Here is a 22,876-nt window from a genome sequence, read left to right on the forward strand (position 1 = left end):
GTTCACATCAGTAAGGTTCCATACAAAATACATGGACACAAACACAACAAATCATCCAAATAGGCAATCCGCGAGTCTTAAAGCCAATTTCATCCCGGACGCATGTAATGTGCTTCCCCCTGAGAATGCAGAGTTTTGGGGGAGAATAAGAGCAGATTCGCCCAGGCTGTGCCTTCAATGAGAGAGATGCGGATGTGCATTACAACCAGCAGAAAGACCGTTCTCAGCGTTGACATATTCAGGCATTGCAATACTCAGATGCAGAGAGAGAAAGATATTCAGTGATCTAACTAGATGTGAGGTTCTAATACGGGTCTTGTAATGTGTCAGAGGAAAATCGTGTCATCTGTAGAAAAACCTTTGAGTGTTGAAAGAGCCATTCCTTAATCTTTGTTTAGTTTGACAAAGATGCCAAGTCTACCGTTTTAATTTGAGATTTGTCTAATCTTGTTTTGCGCCACTTATAATAATAATAATAATTATGCCATATAGCAGATTGTTTTCTCCAAAGCAACTTACAGTCATGCCTATGTTTTAAGTATGGGTGGTCCCAGGAATCAAACCCACCACCCGGGCGATAAAAGCACCATGCTCTACCAACTGAGCTACTAAGGAGCATAATGAAAAACAGTCGCATCTGCAACCCTGAGCAGTCATGCAGCTACAGTGCATTCGGAAAGTATTCAGACCCCTTACTCAGTACTTAGTTGAAGCACCTGTGGCAGCGATTACAGCCTCAAGTCTTCTTGGGTATGACGCTACAAGCTTGGCACACCTGTATTTGGGGAGTTTCTCCCATTCTTCTCTGCAGATCCTCTCAAGCTCTGTCAGGTTGGATGGGGAGCGTCGCTGCACAGCTATTTTCAGGTCTCTCCAGAGATGTTCAATTTGGGTTTAAGTCTGGGCTCTGGCTGGGCCACTCAAGGACAGACTTGTCCCGAAGACACTCCTGCGTTGTCTTAGCTGTGTGCTTAGGATTGTTGTCCTGTTGGAGAGTGAATCTTTGCCCCAGTCTGAGGTCCTGAGTGCTCTGGAGCAGGTTTTCATCAAGGATCTCTTTGTACTTTGCTCTGTTCATCTTTCCCTTTATCCTGACTAGTCTCCCAGTCCCTGCAGCTGAAAAAGATCCCCACAGCATGATGCTGCCACCACCATGCTTCCCCATAGGGACGGTGCCAGGTTTCCTCCAGATGTCACGCTTGGCATTCAGGCCAAAGAGTTCAACCGTCGTTTCATCAGACCAGAGAATCTTGTTTCTCATGGTCTGAGAGTCCTTAGGTGCCTTTTGACAAACTTCCTTGAGGTGCCTTTTGGCAAACTCATGTGCCTTACTGAGGAGTTGCTTCTGTCTGGCCACTCCTACCATAAAGGCCTGATTGGTGCAGAGATGGTTGTCCTTCTGGAAGGTTCTCCCATATTCACAGAGGAACTCTGGAGCTCTATCAGAGTGACCCTCAGGTTGTTGGTCACCTCCCTGATCAAGGCCCTTTTCCCCTGATTGCTCAGTTTGGCCGGGTGGCCAGCTCTAGGATGAGTCTTGGTGGTTCCAAACTTCTTCAATTTAAGAACGGTGGAGGCCACTGTGGTCTTGGGGACCTTCAATGCTGCAGAATGTTTTGGTACCCTTCCCCAGATCTGTGCCTCGACAAAATCCTGTCTCGGAGCTCTACGGACAATTCCTTTGACCTCATAGCTTGGTTTTTGCTCTGACATGCAATGTCAACTGTAGGACCTTATATCGGCAGGTGTGTGCCTTTCCAAATCATGTCCAATCAATTGAATTTACCACAGGTGGACTCCAATCAAGTTGTAGAAACATCTCAAGGATGATCAATGGAAACAGGATGCACCTGAGCTCAATTTAATGTATCATAGCAAAGGGTCTGACTACTTATGTAAATAAGGTATCTGCTTTTTTATTTTTATACATTTGCTAACATTTTGAAAAACCTGCTTTCACTTTGTCATTATGGGGTATTGTATGTAGATCGATGAGGAAAAACATTAATTTAATCCATTTCAGAATAAGGTTGTAACGTAACAAAATGTGGAAAAAAGGAAGGGGTTTGAAGACTTTCCGAATGCACTGTATTGGTTTCCTTACCCTTACGTGCAGTTTCATAGCAACATTTCTGTAATTCTGTAAAAGGAAATCCATGGCATATGATGTGTTCGTATGCTATTCACAATGCAAGTGAATATCCGTGATTTTAGATTTTTTTTGTGTGTTTTATGGGTAAATCATATTTTTATAACTTTATTGAGCTACACAATCAATTTTAGACACTTTGGGATAATTTGGACATGAAATTTAGCAATCAGAAAAATTTATTTTTAAAGAATGTATTAACATATTTTTTGAAAGGAAACATTAATGGTATGTGCTACCTAAAAATGTTCCTCTGCATGTACTTGAATGTGTCATGAATCATGATGACTTTTTCTCCGTTAGACATATACTACACTTTTGCACCAATGCAATGTTGGTCTGTTATTTTTTAGAAGGAATAAAACCAAACCAAAAAAAGTATAAAAAAATGAAGAATTAAACAGTCAATTAAATGTTGGCCTTAAATAAATAACATCTGGCCATTATCAAGCACAATTTAGGAAGAAGAGTGACATTTCTGGTGGGAAGAAAATGCAAAAAGGAAACAGCATTCAGTGAGAAAAGGATGTGTGGATGGATGGAATAGGATGTCTTGATGGGTGATGTGAGATCATGTCTTACACCAGGAAAAAAGCACAGTGGGCATTGGTTTAGGGCTGTGAGCTGGGGTATAGTATCAAGACCTGAAAGACAGGCTGTGACTGAATTCTCGTCTCTATATTTACTAGAGTTGGTGCATTACAAAGAAACTAAGGGAGACACAACCTTTGTGTTTATACAATATATGAAATACTTTTGTTTACTTTCTGCATTTAAAAGAACCGTTAGAGCTCTAAATCCCCAAAACATGGCGCTACAACTCAACACATCAATAATGGAACAAGCAAATTTGCCTGCTCTAAACTTCGCATAAAGACCTTTATATATTATGTTTTATTATTTATAAACAGCTCAACATAAACAAAATAATACAAAAAACATGTATGATGTGAAACTATTTGTCGTGTTTTTCATCGCTGCAAAGGCAAGGGACACAAATGCCACGCAAATTCAATAATGAACCAGGACAAAATATAATAATTCGGTCACAGCCATATAGGAGGGGGGTGAATGGAAATGAGGTATGCATCTGTGCATGCAGAGTGAAATACGAAATACAGTGTTCACCGCAGGCTGTGGAAGGGTAAAGTAGTGGTGGAAGGAAGGATTCAAATGTTGCAAAGTGTGAATTGGGATTTGAGGATCTGTTTACACTTGCATATCCAGCGATTCATCTTGGTTTATTAGTTAGGCGGTTCTGAATGATCAAAAGCGGCATTTCAACTTTCAGTTAAATCTTCACTAAGTGGAGAGGTTTGATACACTGCCAAAAACGTTCAAATACACAAGCAATTACTCAGCAGCAATTTATTTTATGGCACTGTACCGGTATTTCCTTTACATTTCCTGCAGTGAAGGTGACCTGCCATAATATGGAAGCAATTGCAAAGCTTGATGATTTTATTCAAGCAGTTATGTACCATCATCACAATATAGGCTAAAATGAAAGGATTGCTGTCAAATTCTCCCACGTTTCTTCTTTGACCTGCTATTGCCAAAATCATATGGAAAACAGAACTGACAGTCTTTCATTTGATTGTCATCAATTATATTGGCAGACAGTTCAGTTTGCTAGTGAAGGCAACAAGTACTTATCCGATAATACATTTCTATGAGCAAATGTGAGTTAGTATTGTTATTCAGAATTACTTCAGGGGTGGGAAATATTTTTGTCTCGAGGGCCACATCAGGATTTAGAATTTCTCTATGATTTTAGACATTCAGATGTAGACTGAAGTCGTTTATGCAAAATAATAATTGTATCATTATCGGGCACCGGATACTGCCCACCCCGATCTGCAGTATGTGTACTGTATGTGTTGGTGTGTGTGGGTGTGTGGGAGAGGGGGTGAGGTAAGATCTTGCAAGATGGGAAGATGAGGGACAAAAAGGGGGAGGAGGGGCTGTCTGATACAAGGAGTAAGCCTGTGACTGAGCAGGGGTAAGTGGACTGCCCGTGACAGGCCACACTCCAGTGATCCTCCCCCCCAAGCCCCCCGTGAGGAACGTCCATGTTCAGAGCTACCACTGGGGCCAGATTGCTCAACTTTGACAATGGGCGCTGATCACATGGCACAAACCTGGTGCTGGCGAAGGGGCCCGGCGCGGGGAGCACAAAGCAAGTTCTGACGGGTGAGAAAAGAGAGCAGTCGTCAGTTTGGGGAGTGATCGTCAGCAGGGAGTCCTGTGTGCCAGTCTGTTTCTGGTCAAATCTCAACCACATGATTCAAGCAGGCACTTACATCCCCAGTGTCAAAACAGTCTCAAACGTCAAACCCTTTACTGTTTCTGAGGACAATCTTCAGACAAACCAATTCAGAACATAACGAATCTTCCCAGAATGCACCTTTACACAGTGTTTCTCTAAGTCCAGGCCCATGACTCACTGTTACTGCAGTCATCCCCTGAGGTATCACCAAATGCAATTTAATCCAATATGGCATGTCTTGGCACACCAATCAAAGCAACCCAGTGTGAAATTCACTTTTTCTGAGCCAATGCAACATTAAAAGCAGTGCTTTATTAATGAGGGTTGGGTAGTGAATTTTTTAAAATTTGACTTCACTGGACTCGCAGTGCCTGCATCTGAAGGCCAGTCTCTCAGCGAATGGAGGGAGAGAGCAACAGAGGGTCCACCTCTCACCACCCAGGTAGCTGAATTTGCATATTCAGACCAATGACATTTTTCAAAATGGGACCACTTCGCCTACCCGGTGTACCAGGCAAGTTAATCAACTGTAAGTAGCCTTGCACAAGCCTTGGCTTGTGTGAGATGGAACGGCTCAGAGGAGCAAGTTTCTGTTTCTGTAGCTTGAGGCAGCTTGATGTACAAGTACACCACTGGACAGGACACAAGTCTATCGCAGGGCCTTACCCACAATCCATCTCCTTAATGTGGAGTGCCAAGCTGAGATGCATTGGGTCTAATTTTTACAGTATTTGGTATGACTCGGCCTGGGATCGAACTTCCAACCTTCCAATCTCAGAGCGGGAACAAGGCCACTTAGTTGGTCTTATTAATCAAGTGTACTTATCGCTAATAGCATGAGATGAATTTAATAAACGGGAGTGCACTGCTTTATCGTTGGCTATTCAACAGAAAAGTTTGCTGATCGACTAGGAATGCCTTAAGATCTACCAGTCGTTTACAATTGACGGGATGGCGACCACTGTTCTAGAGTGTGTGTTGTCATGTGTCTTTCGCCTTGATCATGAAGCTCAGTGATTGACCGTTACAGCTGATACTCACCCTCGGGACGGTACTGGGCAATGATGGTGACCGTTTGGCCCGCCCCCTTTAGCGCTGCAGCCGCTTGCTCGTGGGTGGCCCCGCGTAGGTCGATCCCATTAACCTGCATTGACAAAGACACATTGATCTGTACATACATTTTCCACTTTGTACAACTGCAAACAAAAAAATAACAAGTCAAACAGGTCCCTCCCTCCTTCCCTCTCAACCCATTAATCTCAACCCCTGTGTGTGTGTGCGTGTGTGCTTACTACTCAATGCCTGTCGGACAGTGTGACGTGAAGAGACTGGGAAGTGGGAGGGAAAGTGAGAGACTGAGGGAAAGACTACGTGCCTGAGAGTACATGCCTAAGAGAAAGAGGGAACAAGTTATTCTTAGACATGTAAATCAGGCCAGAGCTGAAATGCACCTTAACTGCCTACTCTGATCAAAGTTGCCAGAGCAGGGGCGTCAGTAAGGCTATTGTAGGGTATGTCTCAAGTTTTGAGGGAGCGTTCAATTGGCATGCTGACTACAGGAATGTCCACCAGAGCTGTTGCCAGAGTTTAATTTTCATTTCTCTACTATAACCTGCCTCCAACTTCATTTTTGAGAATTTGGCAGTACGTCCAACCGGCCTCACAACCGTAGACCAGTGTATTGCGTTGTGTGGGTGAGCAGTTTGCAGATGTCAATGTTGTGAACCCAGTGCCCATGGTGGCAGTGGGGTTATGGTATGGGCAGGCATAAGCTACGGAAAATGAACACAATTGCATTTTATTGATGGCAATTTTAATGCACAGTGATACCGTGATGAGATCCTGAGGCCCATTGTCGAGCCATTCATCCGCCGCCATCACCTCATGTTTCAGTATGACACCCATTGAGCATGTTCGGGATGCTCTGGATCGATGTGTACGACAATGTGTTCCAGTTCCCGCCAATATCCAGAAACTTTGCACAGCCATTGAAGAGTAGAGTAGTGGTACAACATTCCACAGGCCACAATCAACAGCCTGATCAACTCTATGTGAAGGAGATGTGTCAAGCTGCATGAGGCAAATAGTGGTCACATTTTCTGATGCACATCCCTATCTTTTTTTAAGTTATCTGTGACCAACATATGCATATCTGTATTCTCAGTCATGTTAAATCCATAGATTAGGGTCTAATGAATTGGTATAAATTGACTGATTTCCTTATGTGACAGTAAAATCTTTGAAATTGTTGCATGTTGCATTTATATTTTTGTTCAGTATAAATGTATTTGAGTGTTTACTAGCATTTGTAACTTGAGTCAGATAATTATCTGTACAAAACAAGTGAATCTGATATTACTTAATATAAAATATACTTGCTTTACATATATTTTCCAGTTTCTTGAAATACTTTGCAAATGCAACCTATTTCGTACTGGTCCCCCGTGGGAATTGAACCCACAACCACAGCATTGCAAGCACCATGCTCTACCAACTGAGCCACATCATCACAAACCACTTTGTCTCAATGTACTCAATTACCGTATTGTGTCTTGTTTTTCTTCATGGTGATGGTAAGTCTACAGGTACAAACCTAGATGACCAGCCTATGTACAATACACTAATGTACATTTACATTAAGAGGTTTGTAAGAATGGCAAATTAATACTGCACAAAAAGTGGTTGTTTTTTGACCAAGAAAAATATCAAATATGATGTGCATGTTTTGTGTCTTTGCCCATTACTTTGCACCTTGTGATGTACATTTTTTTGAGGACAGGGTTTTGTTCTATCTGGATTCTATTCGAATGACAATCGCAGAGAAAGGGACAGGGCAACACTGTTCCAATTCCAACTATTGACTCTTGCAAGAGCAAAGCTGAGATGCTGAATTCTTTTATTTTTTCGAGCTGCTGACGTCTATGTCAGTCCGCTAATACTAGTAAAGGCCCAGTACACTGCATTTGTGAAAAAATATTTCTTTCAAAAAAGGGTGTCAAGAACTGCAACGCTGTTGGGTTTTTCAAAACATTAGGAACACGTTCCTAAAATTTAGTTGCAACTCCTTTTGCCCTCAGAACAGCCTCAATTCGTCAGGGCATGGAATCTACAAGGTGTTGAAATCGTTTCCACAGGGATGCTGGGACATGTTGACTCCAATGTTTTCCACGGTGTCAAGTTGGCTGGATATCATTTGGGTGTTGGGCCATTCTTAATACACACAGGAAACTGTTGAGTGTGAAAAACCCAGCAGCGTTGCAGTTCTTGACACACTCAAACCGGTGCGCCTGGCACCTATAACCAGACCACGTTCAAATGCAATTCTCTTTAGTCCTGCCCATTCACCCTCTGAATGATACACATACACAATCCATGTCTCAATTGTCTCAAGGCTGAAAAATCCTTCTTCAACCTGTCTCCTCCCCTTCATCTACACTGACTGAAGTGGATTTAACAAGTGACATCAATAAGGGATCATAGCTTTCACATGGATTCACCTGGTCAGTCAGTCATGGAAAGAACAGATGTTCCTAATGTTTTGTACAATCAGTGTATATAATCCAAAGATAGTGAAATGATCAAGGTAAAATAAAGAAATAATGATATATATTTTTTAAAGTATATAGAGTAATAAGACAAACATTGGAATTGTTGGTCAACATGTTGTTCATTTATAGCCTCAAAATCTACAGATATACAATGCCAGCATGTGTTTGCACACACGTGTGTATACTGTATGTTTGTACATACAGTGCCTTCGGAAAGTACTCAGACCCCTTGACGTTTTCTACATTTTGTTACGTTATGATTCTAAAATGGATTAAATACAACATTTTCCTCATCAATCTACACACAATTGGACATTTTTGCACATGCGCACATTCAATAAGTAGGCTATACGTTAATGACAGTAGGCCTATAAGGTGTTAGAAGAGGTTAACGTTCGATTAGAATACATTACTTGGGATTTGTGTACCCATGAGAACTGTTTTCAGGGTGAAACATAATGAAGTGTTACGTCAGCATAGTTACAGTCCCTCTTCCGAGATCTCCAAGATCCATGATTCATTGCATTCTTGGGCACAGAGACTATGGCGGTCTGCTTGAAACATCTACTGTACATTTGACTTTCCACATTTTGTTATGTTACATACAGCCTTATTCGAAAATGGATTAAATAATTTCCCCCCACATCAATCTACAAGCAATATCCGCTAATGACAAAGCGAAAACAGGTTTACATTTCTTGTGTGCAAATGTATTCAAAATTAAAAAAATATACCTTATTTACATAAGTATTCAGACCCTTCGCTATGAGACTCAAAATTGAGCTCCGGTGCATCTTGTTTCCACTGATCATCCTTGAGATGTTTCAACAACTTGGAGTCCACCTGTGGTAAATTCAATTGATTGGACATGATTTGGAAAGGCGCACACCTGTCTATATAAGGTCCCACAGTTGACAGTGGATGTCAGAGCAAAAACCAAGCTACAAGGTCGAAGGAATTGTCCATAGAGCTCAGAGACAGGATTGAAGGTCCCCAAGAACACAGTGGTCTCCATCATTCTTAAATGGAATAAGTTTGGAACCACCAAGACTCTTCCTAGAGCTGGCCACCCGGCCAAACGGAGAAATTGAGGGAGAAGGGCCTTGGTCAGGGAGGTGACCAAGAACCCGATGATCACTCTGACACAGCTCTAGAGTTCCTCTGTGGAGATGGGACCTTCCAGAAGGCCAACCATCTCTGTAGCACTCCACCAATCAGGCCTTTGTGGTAGAGTGACCAGACGGAAGCCTCTTCTCAGTAAAAGGCACATGACAGCCCGCATGGAGTTTGCCAAAAGGCACCTAAAGGACTCTCAGACCATGAGAAACAAGATTCTCTGGTCTGATAAAACCAAGGTTTAACTCTTTGGCCTGAATGCCAAGCGTCATGTCTGGAGGAAACCTGGCACCATCCCTATGGTGAAGCATGGTGGTGGCAGCATCATGCTGTGGGGATGTTTTTTCAGCAGCTGAGACTGGGAGATTAGTCATGATTGAAGGAAAGCTGAACAGGGCAAAATACAGAGAGATACTTGATGAAAACCTGCTCCAGAGCGCTCAGGACCTCAGACTGGGGCGAAGGCTCACCTTCCAACAGTACAACGACACTAAGCACACAGCCAAGACAACGCAGGAGTGGCTTAGGGACAAGATCAAACATCTGTGGAGAGAATTGAAAATAGCCGTGTAGCGACACTCCACATCCAACCTGACAGAGCTTGAGAGGATTTGCATAGAACAATGGGTGAAACTCCCCAAATACAGGTGTGCCAAACTTGCAGCGTCATACCAAGAAGACTCGAGGATGTAATCGCTGCCAAAGGTGCTTCAACAAAGTACTGAGTAAAGGGTCTGAATACTTATGTAAATGTAATAATTCCGTTTTTTCGAATTTGCAAAAATGTCTAAAAACCTGTTTTGGTTTGTCATTATAGGGTATTGTGTGTAGATTGATGAGGGAAAAAAACGATTTAATCAAATTTATAATAAGGTTGTAACGTAACAAAATGTGGAAAAAGTCAAGGGGTCTGAATACTTTCCGAATGCACCGTAAGTGTGTCAACATGTACAGTATAAGTACATTACTTTGTACTGTAACTGTTTCTCAGGACATTCTTGAAAATGGAACATCTCAGGAGTATAATCTTGTTCTCAAACCTTGTTAGTGCACTGCCAATTACAGTACATGTGCATACCTGTGTGTGTGTGTATGTAGAAACATTATCAGTATAAATATCATTATGTGCGTCTGTAGGGGTAAACTCACCGACAGGATCTGGTCTCCCCTCCGCAGCTCTCCACTTAGGTCGGCGGGCCCTCCCGCCAGGATGAAGGAGACAAAGATGCCCTCTCCGTCCTCCCCGCCCACGATGTTGAATCCCAGGCCTGTGGAGCCCTTGTGGAGGACCATCCTCCTGGGATCCCTGTACAAACAGGTCAGATAGTACATCAGCTCTGCATCCGAGTCCGAGGGGCTTAGCATCTTGACTGTCGGTCCGGGAGAGAAGAAAGAGAATCACACACTCAAGCAGATTGACGCGGGGGCACGTAGAGCGCGCCTAGGCACAGTACAGAGATGGCAGAGGCCCAAAGGAGCATTGTGCTCTACTTAAATCATTGTCCCATTTCTGACTGGTTTCCTGGAGACGAGGAGCCTGCACATGAGCGTGAGGTCACAAGTGTGCATGTATGCACGCACGCACGCAGGCACACACACACACACATTCACACATAGCCATGTATGAAGACCGAGAGCTAGCATCTGCCACCAGCTCCCACTGGGCGAAAGTCAAATAGCAATCAGGACATTGAGGACACCTTCCTAAAGGACTCTTTGGAGAGATGAGACTTATTTTCCCTGTAGTGTCAAACCAACAAAATGATATAGTTAATAATGTATGTAAAGTAAAGATAGAAGGTTCGGAGTCCCTTGCCAGGCGTCTTTTTGAGTTGCTTGAGAACAGTAGGAGACTATGTCTACAGACAGATGAAGTCTGGAAATCAAGCTATAGGGATCGATAGCAATGAGTCTCAGAGCAAGAGCTCTGATCTAGGACAAGGTCCCATGTAATCTTATTCATTGTGATCTAATGGTAAAACTGATCCTATATCAGCACTCCTATGCTGAGATGCTTGATACTGTACATATACATGGCCACTGACCTAGTTGTAAAGTGCTGCGCTGTGGGTTGTAGGTTCCCGCTTAGACCGATTGTTGTGACAAGCCTAACACTTGTTACATAACAATAGATTGCCATCTACTGGGGAATTAAAGGAACACTTCACTGATTTTTAACATCATTCAGCACCATACCACTATGTGTGAAGATGTCACCTTTGAATATGAAGTAAAAAATCAGTGAAATACTGCTTTAAAGTAATTGGGTAAAGCAGTGGTACCCAAAAACATTTAACGTGTGTCTCAAACAATTTGTGAAATAAGGTTAGGGTACGACATTGTCCGAGCATGGTGATTAGTAAGTTTTCCTATAATACAAGGGGAGTTTCTCAATTTTGGGGAGGTTCTCAATTGGGGGTTAAGTCTGTCCTCTCCTCGACTCCTGAGTCCTCCTCTCTTCCGTGAGCTGGAAACTGATAAGTGGTCAAAAAGTGTGTCAACTTGTTAGTAGGTGAACGGAGAAGTATGCTATTCTACTGACCTCCTTCGGCAGAGGTCACACGAGTATTCTCCCACCTGCTAGCGCGGAAGTGTTTTGAAATCTTTTGATGTCTCCTCGATTACGTTTGACCTTTTTCAAAAGCAGGCGAGGAGAGTACGGAGGAGAGGACGCAAGGAGTCGAGCACAACCAATTGTATCTCTCATTGCCTACAAATCTGAACTGTGAATAGAGCAGACAAATTCTAATCTGGACCATTTTTATTCTTTCAATCTAATTAGGGCTGGCACGATAATTGGATAATTGATTAAGGATGAAGACAGTCATAACCGTTTTTTAAAATATATATATAATTATTTTTAAAATTTAAAATTGTATTTATTTTAAAAAATGTACTTCATATTTAAGTCAGAAACTTTACCCAAAAGCAGAGAAGTAAAAGTAAGCCTGATTTCCCTCTAACAGCCCACAGGAGGGAGGAGAGGAGACAAAAGTATAGCCAGTTTTAGAATGCTGTGTCGTGGAACAATCAGCTGACTGAAAAAGGGAAATCCAGGCATTCAAAAAAATGACATGCGAGTGAGTCAGTTTCTATGGCAACGTGATGGAACTGTGTAGCTCCTTGCTGTAGCCAACTCAAACGATTAGAACGGCGCCCGCTGTCATTTGGCTGACAAATAACCTTCCTCCAAAATGCCATGACCGTCACAGCCCTACCTCTAATCAGGGACTGTAGTACCAGCAGTAATCCGGACCCTCAGGCTCGGATTTGGAAACCCCTGCAATAGCGCATCTATAAAACAAAATAGAGCACGTAAAGTAAAAGAACAAAGCGCGGTCTCCGCCACTTGTTTTGGTATACAGCTGAGGGCAGGGCCAACCATCAGTGTCTGCATGGCTTAACCTGCCAGCACCCAATAGAGCGTTGCTTCCAACATGTAACACTAGATGGCAACCAAACTCCAGATGGCATCTGAATGTCCTTTTAATGTTGCACAAACGCTTGAACTGAACTTGAAATGCAGCCATGTATTTGAAATCTTCTTAATGTAGCTAATAATATTGGTTGGGATGTAATTATATCCATGGAAATTGGGATATATACATGTTCTGTGCTTAGACCAGCGTTTAGTATACGCTGAGTGGGAAAAACATTAAGAACTAATATTGAGTTAGATGGACTCGACAAGATGTCGAAAGCTTTCCACAGGGATGTTGGCCCATGTTGATTCCAATCTTTCCCACAGTTGTGTCAAGTTGGCTGGATGTCCTTTTGGTGGTGGACCATTCTTGATACACACGGAAAATTGTTGAGTGTGGAAAACCCCGGCAGCATTGCAGTTCTTGACACAAACCGGTGCGCCTGGCATCTACTACCATACCCTGCTCAAAGGCACTTGAATATTTTGTATTTTCCCTTCACCCTCTGAATGGCACACATACACAATCCATGTCTCTTAAATATCCTTCTTTAACCTTAACCTGTCTCCTTCATCTACACTGATTGAAGTGGATTTAACAAGTGATGTCAATAAGGGATCATAGCTTTCACCTGGTCAATCTATGTCATGGAAAGACCAGGTGTTCTTAATGATTTGTACACTCAGTGTATATTTGAAAGACAATGAGCATGGTTGACCCCGTTGCTAGGAATGACAAGCTGCTTTCACCACTCTCATTAATAATAATACTACATGTATTACATTTGTAAAGTGATTTTCATTATACAAGAACAATCTCAAAGTGAATAAAATAGACAAATAGTTTAAAAATATATATATATATATCTGGCCATATCATGAAAGCAACAATCAGGGCGGAGCTAGCATGTTGGAGTGACCGGCGGTGTGTGAGAGGCTCCTGCAGCTTTTTTGCGAAATAATCTAACTTAACCTACTTTATGATACTTTTTACAGCAAACGATTCTTCGTAATACAACATTGTAACTTTCTGTGTAAAAATGCCGAGTAATAAGCGACCAAAGGACAATAAATCCACATCGGAGGCCTACTCCACACTAAACAACGAGACAGACATGGCGGAAGGCACAGGCAACAACGTGACACTTAAAGAACTTACCCGGGCTTTGGGAGAACTACGTGTTGCTTTAGCTGAGGATCTTAAGGCTACTATTGCTGAAAATCGAGAGCACCATTCGAACAGTTGCTTCGCAGGGCCAGAGTATTGTGGACCTTGAGAAAGCTTCTGAATTCAACGCTGGTAGGATCGACGAGTTAGAGAAGCTATGCTCGTCACTGCAGGATAGTGTGCAGAGGCTTTCTGTGAAAGTGGTCGACCTGGAGGGCCGTTCCAGACGTAATAACCTTCGCGTTGTTGGTCTGGCAGAGGGGGTAGAGGCGGGCTCCCGCCCCACCGACTTCTTCGCCAAGCTATTGAAGGATGCAATGGGATCGGATGTTTTGGCTTCGGACCCCCAGCTGGACCGTGCACATCGCGCCCTTGTCCCAGTGCCTGGACCGGGCCAACGTCCTCGCCCAGTAATCATCTGTTGTCACAGTTTCAAGACCAAGGATCTTATCCTGCGCGAGGCCCGAATGAAGGGCAACCTGTTACATGAAGGGCACCCCTTCCGTGTCTATGATGATTATGCGCCCGATGTGGCAAAGCACCGCGGCGGCTACAGAGATGTCCTGACCAAACTCTACAAACTCCATCTTCGCCCAGCCTTGCTCTTCCCTGCAAGACTAAGAATTACCCTGCCTTCCGGTGAGAAGATTTGGCTCTCCTCGGTTTTGGACGCAGAGAAGTTTATCCGGGAACATACACCAATCCCACGTACAGGTTAGAGTGCCTTGTCATTGTGTGTTAGGGTCTGCTCATGGAATCGAATCCATACTATACCATAACGGGTGAAACCGTATTGAACGGTCTCAACAAGGGCTACCGAACTTGTAAGATGCTGTGGAGGGCGGTCTGAGCTCTCAGTTAAAGTCACTTTCATTCTGGCTGTGTTCAGAGCGATGCCTATTTGGGATGCCTTCCAGGTTTGATCATTGACACTTTCGGATGACTATACTTATATTACCCCATTTTTTGTTTTGTTATTTATTTTTCAATTTTTACATTTATTGTTATTACAATACCATTTATTTATTGCTTGCAGGGGACTGGGGGTGATGGTTGGGAAGGGGCAGACACAGGCACCTGGATAGCAAGTTGATGTTTTGTGCCGTTCTGCCTTTGTTTTAGCCGAGGGCCGCTCTCCCGATTAGATCCCCACCAGCCCTCTGTAGTGTCTGTGTAGGTGTGCGTACATATAATTATTATTTGTACTTTATAATTATTTTCTCTTAGCATTTTACTGTTATGTTTGTGTATATTTTAAATTAGTGTAGATTATTACACTGGGGCATGAATGTTTGTGTATGTATGTGTATGTATGTGTATATATGCATATGTATACACTTTTATATGTATTTTTTGTGTGTATGTACGTATGTATGTGTATGTGTGTATGTATGTGTGTGTGTATGTGTGTATGTATGTGTATATATATATATATATATATATATATATATATATATATATATATATATATATATGTGTGTATGTATATATATATATATATATATATATATAACCTTTTTATTTATTTATTTTCTGACTGGGGGGTACGTTTAATTTTACGTTTTTTTTTTTAAGTTTCCGATCTAACCCACAATATGTAAATGGACTGCTGTCTATGTCGGTTGCTGATGGTTCATGTTTAGACCGGCATTGCTTAGCAATATAATCTTGTGATGCTATATCTTGTTTATCTCAGGGATTGACCCAAGATGACGCTTAAGCGCGCAATATGCTTAAGTTGCAACTTATTCTCTCTAGGTTTATTAGATGCTAATTGAACACTTTATTTGCGGGAGCCTCCTCAGTTCATATGTTAGTAGAAGTTCTAGGATAGTGAGAGGTGAACGTATAGTTGGGATTTTATTTTTGTTTTACCTCTTGTTCGAGGTCGCGCCGTGCTTTTTTGGCATCGGCCAGACAATGTGTTTATTATTTTTATTTTTCTATTTTTTTCTTTCCTATTTGTGTATGCCTGTTAAAGGTGGGTTGATCGGGGGGGTAAATAGTGGGGAAAGTAGGGGAACAGGGTGGGAAGTAAAGGTGCTTGCAGGGGGGGAGGGGCTGGTTGGATACTGCTCGGGTGTAGCTGCTACATATGCTGATCGTGATGGTTTGGTGCGCTTTCTTACCTTTTTATTGAGTTACATGTTATGCAGGCCACCATAGGAACTACAAATGAGAGGGGGGCGGGGCTCACATTCACTTCCTGGAATGTCAAGGGTTTAAACGAACCAATTAAGAGAGGCAAGGTCCTAGCCCACTTGAAAGCATTCTCGTCTGATATTATATTTTTGCAAGAAACCCATCTGAAAAATAATTCTCATAGCAGACTTAAATGTAGGTGGGTGGGGCAAGTGTATCACTCTAACTTCTCTGCCAAAACGAGAGGCACAGCGATTCTGGTACGGAAAGCAATTCCCTTTCTACATAAAACCACTATTGTGGATAAAGAGGGTCGTTATGTGATCGTAATAGGAGAGATCCACTCTACTTCTGTAACTCTACTAAATATCTATGGGCCAAACATTGATAACCCCTCTTTTTTCAAAAGAGTCCTTGCCCTGATTCCAGATATCTCCCATACTAACCTGATCATTGGAGGGGACCTTAACTGTGTGCTAGACCAATATTTGGACAGATCCTCTACCCGGAGAACCCCCACCTCCTATTCAAGTGAATTCTTGAATACCTACATAAAGAATTCTAACTTATTTGATATATGGAGGATCACTAACCCTAAGGGTAGGGAATACTCCTTTTACTCTCATGTTTACAAAGTTTATACTCGAATTGACTACTTTTTGGTTGATGCTAAACTACTCCCCTATACCTGTAATGTGAAGTATCATGATATTATTATCTCGGACCACAGTCCACTCACCTTCTCCCTGAGATTGAGTGACATCGTGCCAAACGAGAGGGTCTGGAGGTTAAATCCTCAGCTCCTCACAGAACCAACATTCTGTGAACACCTTAAAGACCAAATTACATTTTTCTTTGATACCAACGAAAACCCAGAGACTTCCCCAGCATTACTGTGGGAAACACTTAAGGCTTATTTGAGAGGCTGTATCATCTCCTATCAGACTGCCAGGAGTAGGCAAAACAGGGGAAAACTGGCAGAACTGGAGGGACAAATTCACGTACTGGATAGGGAGAATGCTAGACATCCATCTATAGAGAAACATAAAAAAATTACCTCTTTAAAATTTGATCAATTTGATCATAATCAGATTCTCTCAGCTAAAATTGCTAAATCTTTTCTCTACGCCAAGCAAAAATATTTTGAGTTTGGTGACAAACCACACAAAATACTCGCCAGACAACTTCGAAAAAATGTGAGTGACCGAATGATTCACAAAGTTAAATCTGCATCTGGGGAATTACTCTCTTCCCCCAAAGACATCAATGACAGATTCCGTCAGTTTTATGAGACTCTATATACATCTAAAGCAGATCCTAACCCCTTAATTATGCAAAACTTTTTGGAGGACTGTAATCTTCCTGCCCTGAACCAGGAAGATTCTAACTTCCTGAATAAGGAAATATCTCTTGAAGAAATTCGAGAAACAATTAAAACTCTAAAGTGTGGCAAGACGCCGGGCCCAGATGGATACCCTGGTGAATTCTATAAAACATTCAGCAACATGCTCTCTCTCTACCTGCACAAATGTTGGTTCAGGCCAAGGAGGATGGAGCTCTCCCATCTACTTTGGATGAAGCATTCATTACAGTTATACATAATAAGGGTAAAGATCCGGAAGAGGTAGGGTCATACAGACCAATATCCCTCCTTAATACAGACCAAAAGATTTTAGCAAAAACCCTGGCTAACAGGCTTAGCACTTTAATTGGCAAATTGGTCCATTCGGACCAGACCGGCTTTATCCCGAACAGAAACTCATTCTTCAATCTCAGGCGCCAATTCAACATTATGTATTCTCAGAGGTTACCAAACGTGGACCTTGCCGTTATATCTCTTGATGCCGAGAAGGCTTTTGACCAAGTTGAGTGGTCCTATCTATTCAAAGTCCTACAGAAATGTAATATTGGAGATGGGTTCATAAATTGGATCCAGCTTTTATATAGGAACCCCTGTGCGAGAATACTCACTAACCAATCATTGTCGCCCCGATTTAACCTCTACAGAGGGACAAGGCAGGGTTGTGCACTGTAGCCTATGCTCTTCGCCCTAATCATTGAACCTCTCGCTCAGGCGATTAGATCTGATGTAGCAATACATGGCTATAATACTAAAGATACTCTAAATAAGATTTCCCTATACGCAGATGACATTCTCCTCCATGTAACAGAACCCCAAGCTAGTATTCCAGCTATTCTTGATGTGATTAATTTGTTTGGTACCTTCTCGGGATACAGAATAAATTGGAACAAGAGTGAATTAATGCCCATACGGTTACAAAACACCTCCTGGCTAGAACATCTTCCAGATAAGTTATCTTCAGAAAAATTTACCTATCTAGGAATTGTAGTTACCAAACAATACTCCTTACTATTTAAAGAGAATTTCCCCTCTCTGATGCAAAAACTCAAGACAAACATACAATTTTGGAGAACTCTCCCAATTTCTCTGCTCGGAAGAATTAATGCCATTAAAATCGTCTTCCTCCCACAACTGCTCTACCTATACCAGAACATCCCAGTATTCATACCTAAATCCTTTCATAAACAACTGGACTCAATTATCAATCCTTTCATCTGGGATTATAAAACACACAGGATAGGTAAAAAACACCTCTGCAAATCCAAAATGGAAGGAGGATTGTCTCTCCCAAATTTTATATTTTATTATTGGGCCGCTAACCTCCGCGCTGTTACGTTTTTGCTGGATGACGCACGTCCGTCACCCAGCTGGCTTAGTATGGAGTGGGAGGAGTGTCACCCCTTCTCTATTGGTGCTGTGATTTTGTCGCCTGTCAATCTGGAGAGGTCACTTTATCGTAACAACCCTATTATACATAGCACAGTCCGAATCTGGAAGCAAATTAAAACCCACTTTGAGCTTAGACCAATGTCATTCATGCTCCCTGTTGCCAGGAACCCCTCCTTTGCCCCCTCTAACCTTGATAACACCTTTGAGCAATGGGGAGAGTTGGGGATAAGTACCATAGGGGATTTATATATAGAAGGGACCTTTGCTTCCTTTGAGTTGCTGAGGGAAACATATAATCTTCCCAGAAGTAACTTTTTCAGATACCTACAAATCAGAGACTATGTTAGAAAACACCTCCCAACATTTGGGAACGCTAAGCCTTCCATGTTTGACGGATGCATAAAAACATCCCCCACCTCAGACATACTGATATCTCGTTTATATGATGCTTTTCAATCGGTTAGCACGCCTTCTACAGATGCCATTAAGGCAAAATGGGAGGAAGAACTAGGGACTGACATTTCGGTGGCAGACTGGGAAGATAGCTTGGAGTATATCCACACCTGCTCCATTAACTCCAGACATCGTCTCATACAATTCAAGGTATTACACAGATTACACTATTCCAAAACCAAACTGCATAGGATATTTCCTGATACATCCCCTATGTGTGATAAATGTCAGGCTGCACAGGGTACACTACTCCACTGCTTTGCCCTATGCTCTAGCTTGTATGGTTACTGATGTGGAATTTTTAGGATCCTCTCTGAAGTTCTGGAAACTTCAATTGACCCAGACCCGCTTCTAATAATCCTGGGAGTGTCTGATTCCCTAAACGGATTAACCAACCCCCAAAAACAACTCATCTCTTACAGTCTCATTTCAGCAAAAAAACTAATCTTGTTGTTTTGGAAAAAGAAGGAAGCGCCCACTACCAAATTATGTCTCAGCGAATTGGCAAACACTGTACACTTAGAAAGGATTAGATATATTCTGAACAATAAATTATCAACATTTGATCAGATCTGACAGCCTTTCCTCTCTTACTTGGACCATTCGGCGCTGTGAATTTGTACTTTTTAACGCACTCTCCATTGTAATATTTTAATCCACCTTTGGGCAGCATGTGCTGGCACCGCCACCCGAGCAGTCGGGAGGGGAATAAGGGGAAGGGATAAAGGGGGGGAAGAAGTGGGGGAGGGATAAAGGGGGGGAATAAGTGGGGGGGGGGGGGTGACACCTACCCTCTTTCTTTCTACCTGTCCTTGTTCTGTATGTCTTGTTTTGTAATATTTGTTTTGTACCCAGAACTCTGGGTCTTTTTGTTTCTGTCTGCTCTTTTATGTTTAGTTAAAAATTGTATACCTGCCTTTTATACCTATACACCATTCCTGTGTGTGTTCAATAAAAAATATTTGAATGAAAGCAACAATCAAAGTCTAGGAGGAGGGATAGGCCAGTTGATAGAGATGAGTCTTAAGGACTGCTTTAAAAGCTCCAACAGTCTGAACAGCTTGGAGACTATCTGTAAGGGAGTTACATAGGTGTGGTCCACGGGAGGAAAAGGCACGGTAGACGCACCCTTTTAAAAGGCTACTGAGATGCATTAAAATCAGAGATTGTTATTGGACAAGTTCAGGTAGTCCTTCCTGTTTCGGCTGTTTTCTTCCATTTGGTTTCTAGTGAAAACGACCCTGATTGCGTTATGCTTCTGTGAGAATACATATGGTATTTAAGCCAGGGTTGTTAATAAATCATTAGAGTGGGCCCTTGCCCTCCCAGTGTCCCCAAAGGCCCCCCTGTGACAACAACACAGACAGCTGAAACACATTGATATGGAGAGAGGAATGGTCAGGTAGCTGGAGGCCCACCAGAGGCCATTCTAGGCTAGGACACAGGGAGGTGGCCTACAGTCAAAATGCTAATGCTAACATGGTTCTGTAAAATCTATTCAGCACACCAGCAATAGCTAATTTGGCGTTTGCGGCACCAAGGCAACCACAGGCATCTCGTCGTAATCATGTGGGCGAATGAGAAAACAGAACATTCGTTGTGAATTCCACCTCTCTCTGGGTAAGCTCAGACAACCATTTCCGCCTATGCGTTAAGCATGCTCCATGAAATGCCTTTCTCTTCTTCTCTTCTCTAATTATTTCATGTCACCTTTTGTTTGGCTCTCCCAGAATCTTTGTACTCATGCATCCCTTTGATATTTAAGTGTTAAAATCGGAAAATGTTGTAAGGAGAATGCCACGAAAGTGAGAAGCAAACAGCCATTTTTAATAGACTGTTGGGTAGGTTACAGAGCATATCTACTGCATATGTGCTTTGCTTCCACATTTCAAATGTCCAGAAAGGGTTTATTTTCAACCTTCCTGCAAAAGTTAACTAATGTTAATCGCTCTGATATTCTGTATAACCTTTCTGCAACAAGTGAAAATATAAATTCTGACGGATGTATAACTCAACTTACAGCAATCGCATAATGAGTGTGCACAACACAGTTTAGAAATTGAAATATTGCTATTGACTGTGGGTGGGCATCCTCCATCAGCATCCACCCACAGCCACTCAATTTCTGTGAGCGAGAGAGCAAAAAATGTAAATACAACCCATGTTTATTTATTTTCCCTTTTGTACTTCTACTATTTGCATATTGTTATAAACACTGTAAACAGCCATAATATAATGTTTGAAATGTCTCTATTCTTTAGAAACTTTTGTGAGTGTAACGTTTACTGTTCATTTCTGATTGATAATAAACAAAGGTGAAATAAACAATTTCACTTGCTTTGGCAATACAATACATTTCCCATGCCAATAATTCCCATTGAATTGAGAGAGCGAGAGCCACAGTCCGTGAGCATTAGGTAGTAATCAGTTACATTGTGGAGCAAGCTAGCACAAGGCATGAGGGGTTCAACTAGAATTTCGTTTTTATGTAGAGTTCCAAGAATCTGTTCAACGGTCATGTCAATTCTTTATATTTACACATTGATTCTTGAAGAATATAACTAATTATAACCACGACTGCTTATGCCTTCCTGCTCTGCATAAGTGTGACTAATTTATACTGCAAAGCGATGTCAACGCCGGTCAAAATAACGTTGCGTGATTTCCATTCCAGTTTTTATAGCGAAAACAACACTGTACACAGAACAAGACCGTGTTCAGATGCTCTAAGTACTTGTGTTTTCTCACTCAACTTACTCAATTTACAGCGGAATGAGTGATGAAAACAAAAGCCTTTGAGAAATGCTTGGAACTGCACACACCCTTGCATTCTAGAGTAGGTTTTAAAGAGACAGCTTGATTATTCTCTGCTCCCTCTGAGAAGTCGCCTCGCAATACCACAGCTTTCTGAGGTTGTAATTGGATTACGAGAATGGAAGAGGCAGTGCACTCGGCTCACAACAGAGGGAATGCAAATTCAAACGGAGATGAGGCAATCCAAAACACAGTGCGCGTCCCAATCGCGCACCTTCTTTCCTACATAGGGTATTCCTTTTGACCAGCGCCCTATAGGCCCTTGTCAAAAGTAGTGCACTGTATAGGGAATAGGGGGCGATTTGGGACGTAACCACTGTAAACACATTGCCTTCTAGTTAATTAGGGTCCAGACAAAGAAGTAGTTATGCCTACCAATGAGTAATTAGACAAAACGTTCCCCTTTAACAAAATAAAATATTAAATACTAATATGTTCTGATATTCTGTGATTGTGAGGCTTTTGCTAAGTCTTTGTAAAAGGAGACGGTAACTAAAGCTCCTTATTAAAACATAAAAATAGCTCATAAAACATTATTATTAAGGTCAAATGGACTAATAAACTCTGGGCTCCTGGGTGAAGTTTCCCCTAGTTAGAGATCTAGAATCAGGTTCCCTTCCCCTAATCCAAACTATATCTATTAGTGAGGAAAATGCCAATCCGACCCAAGGTCAGCATCTAAGGGCAGCTTCACCCTACAGTACATCGATACATTATGTCAGCTACACTTGAGCAATCAATAAAGGCTTATTGAATACCACATTTAATGGTTCTCTTATGCATCTCAGTAACCAGTGTTTGACATGTCAGACACATCAAGCATAGGGAAAGTCATCGAAATGAATTCAATTTCAGTCGGCACATCCAGAGCGAATCTATGAAGATCATTCCATCCCTACTTGTCATTTCATGCCAGATAAGCATGTGTGGTATGATACAAATGGCACAGATTGAAACCAAATGAAGCAATATTCTGACAAATAGTTGAAAAAAACAATCATCCGATTTATAAAATCACATTTTTGTTTTATCCACATGACCAGA

At 41.9% G+C, this 22,876-nt stretch overlaps 1 protein-coding gene across 34 annotated transcripts in view; it reads right to left on the bottom strand.

The window, feature by feature from the left end:
* Positions 1 to 22,876, bottom strand: part of dlg2 (discs, large homolog 2 (Drosophila)) — a 358,090-nt gene that overhangs the window by 24,389 nt on the left and 310,825 nt on the right. For 20 of the 34 annotated variants that reach the window (XR_008754221.1, XM_055877409.1, XM_055877462.1 and 17 more), the window contains 3 exons: positions 10,232 to 10,388; positions 5,460 to 5,562; positions 4,291 to 4,335 (listed from right to left, as the gene is read on the bottom strand). Coding sequence is in view for 33 of the 34 variants with exons in the window: in XM_055877409.1 (XP_055733384.1) it covers positions 4,291 to 4,335; positions 5,460 to 5,562; positions 10,232 to 10,388 (305 nt within the window). In the remaining variant the exon portion in view is untranslated. The remainder of the gene's footprint in view (positions 1 to 4,290; positions 4,336 to 5,459; positions 5,563 to 10,231; positions 10,389 to 22,876) is intronic. The other 14 variants (XM_055877498.1, XM_055877496.1, XM_055877484.1 and 11 more) reach the window with 1 other exon arrangement.

Source organism: Salvelinus fontinalis, chromosome 2, assembly GCF_029448725.1.
Source record: "Salvelinus fontinalis isolate EN_2023a chromosome 2, ASM2944872v1, whole genome shotgun sequence".
In the NCBI taxonomy this organism is placed as follows: domain Eukaryota; kingdom Metazoa; phylum Chordata; class Actinopteri; order Salmoniformes; family Salmonidae; genus Salvelinus; species Salvelinus fontinalis.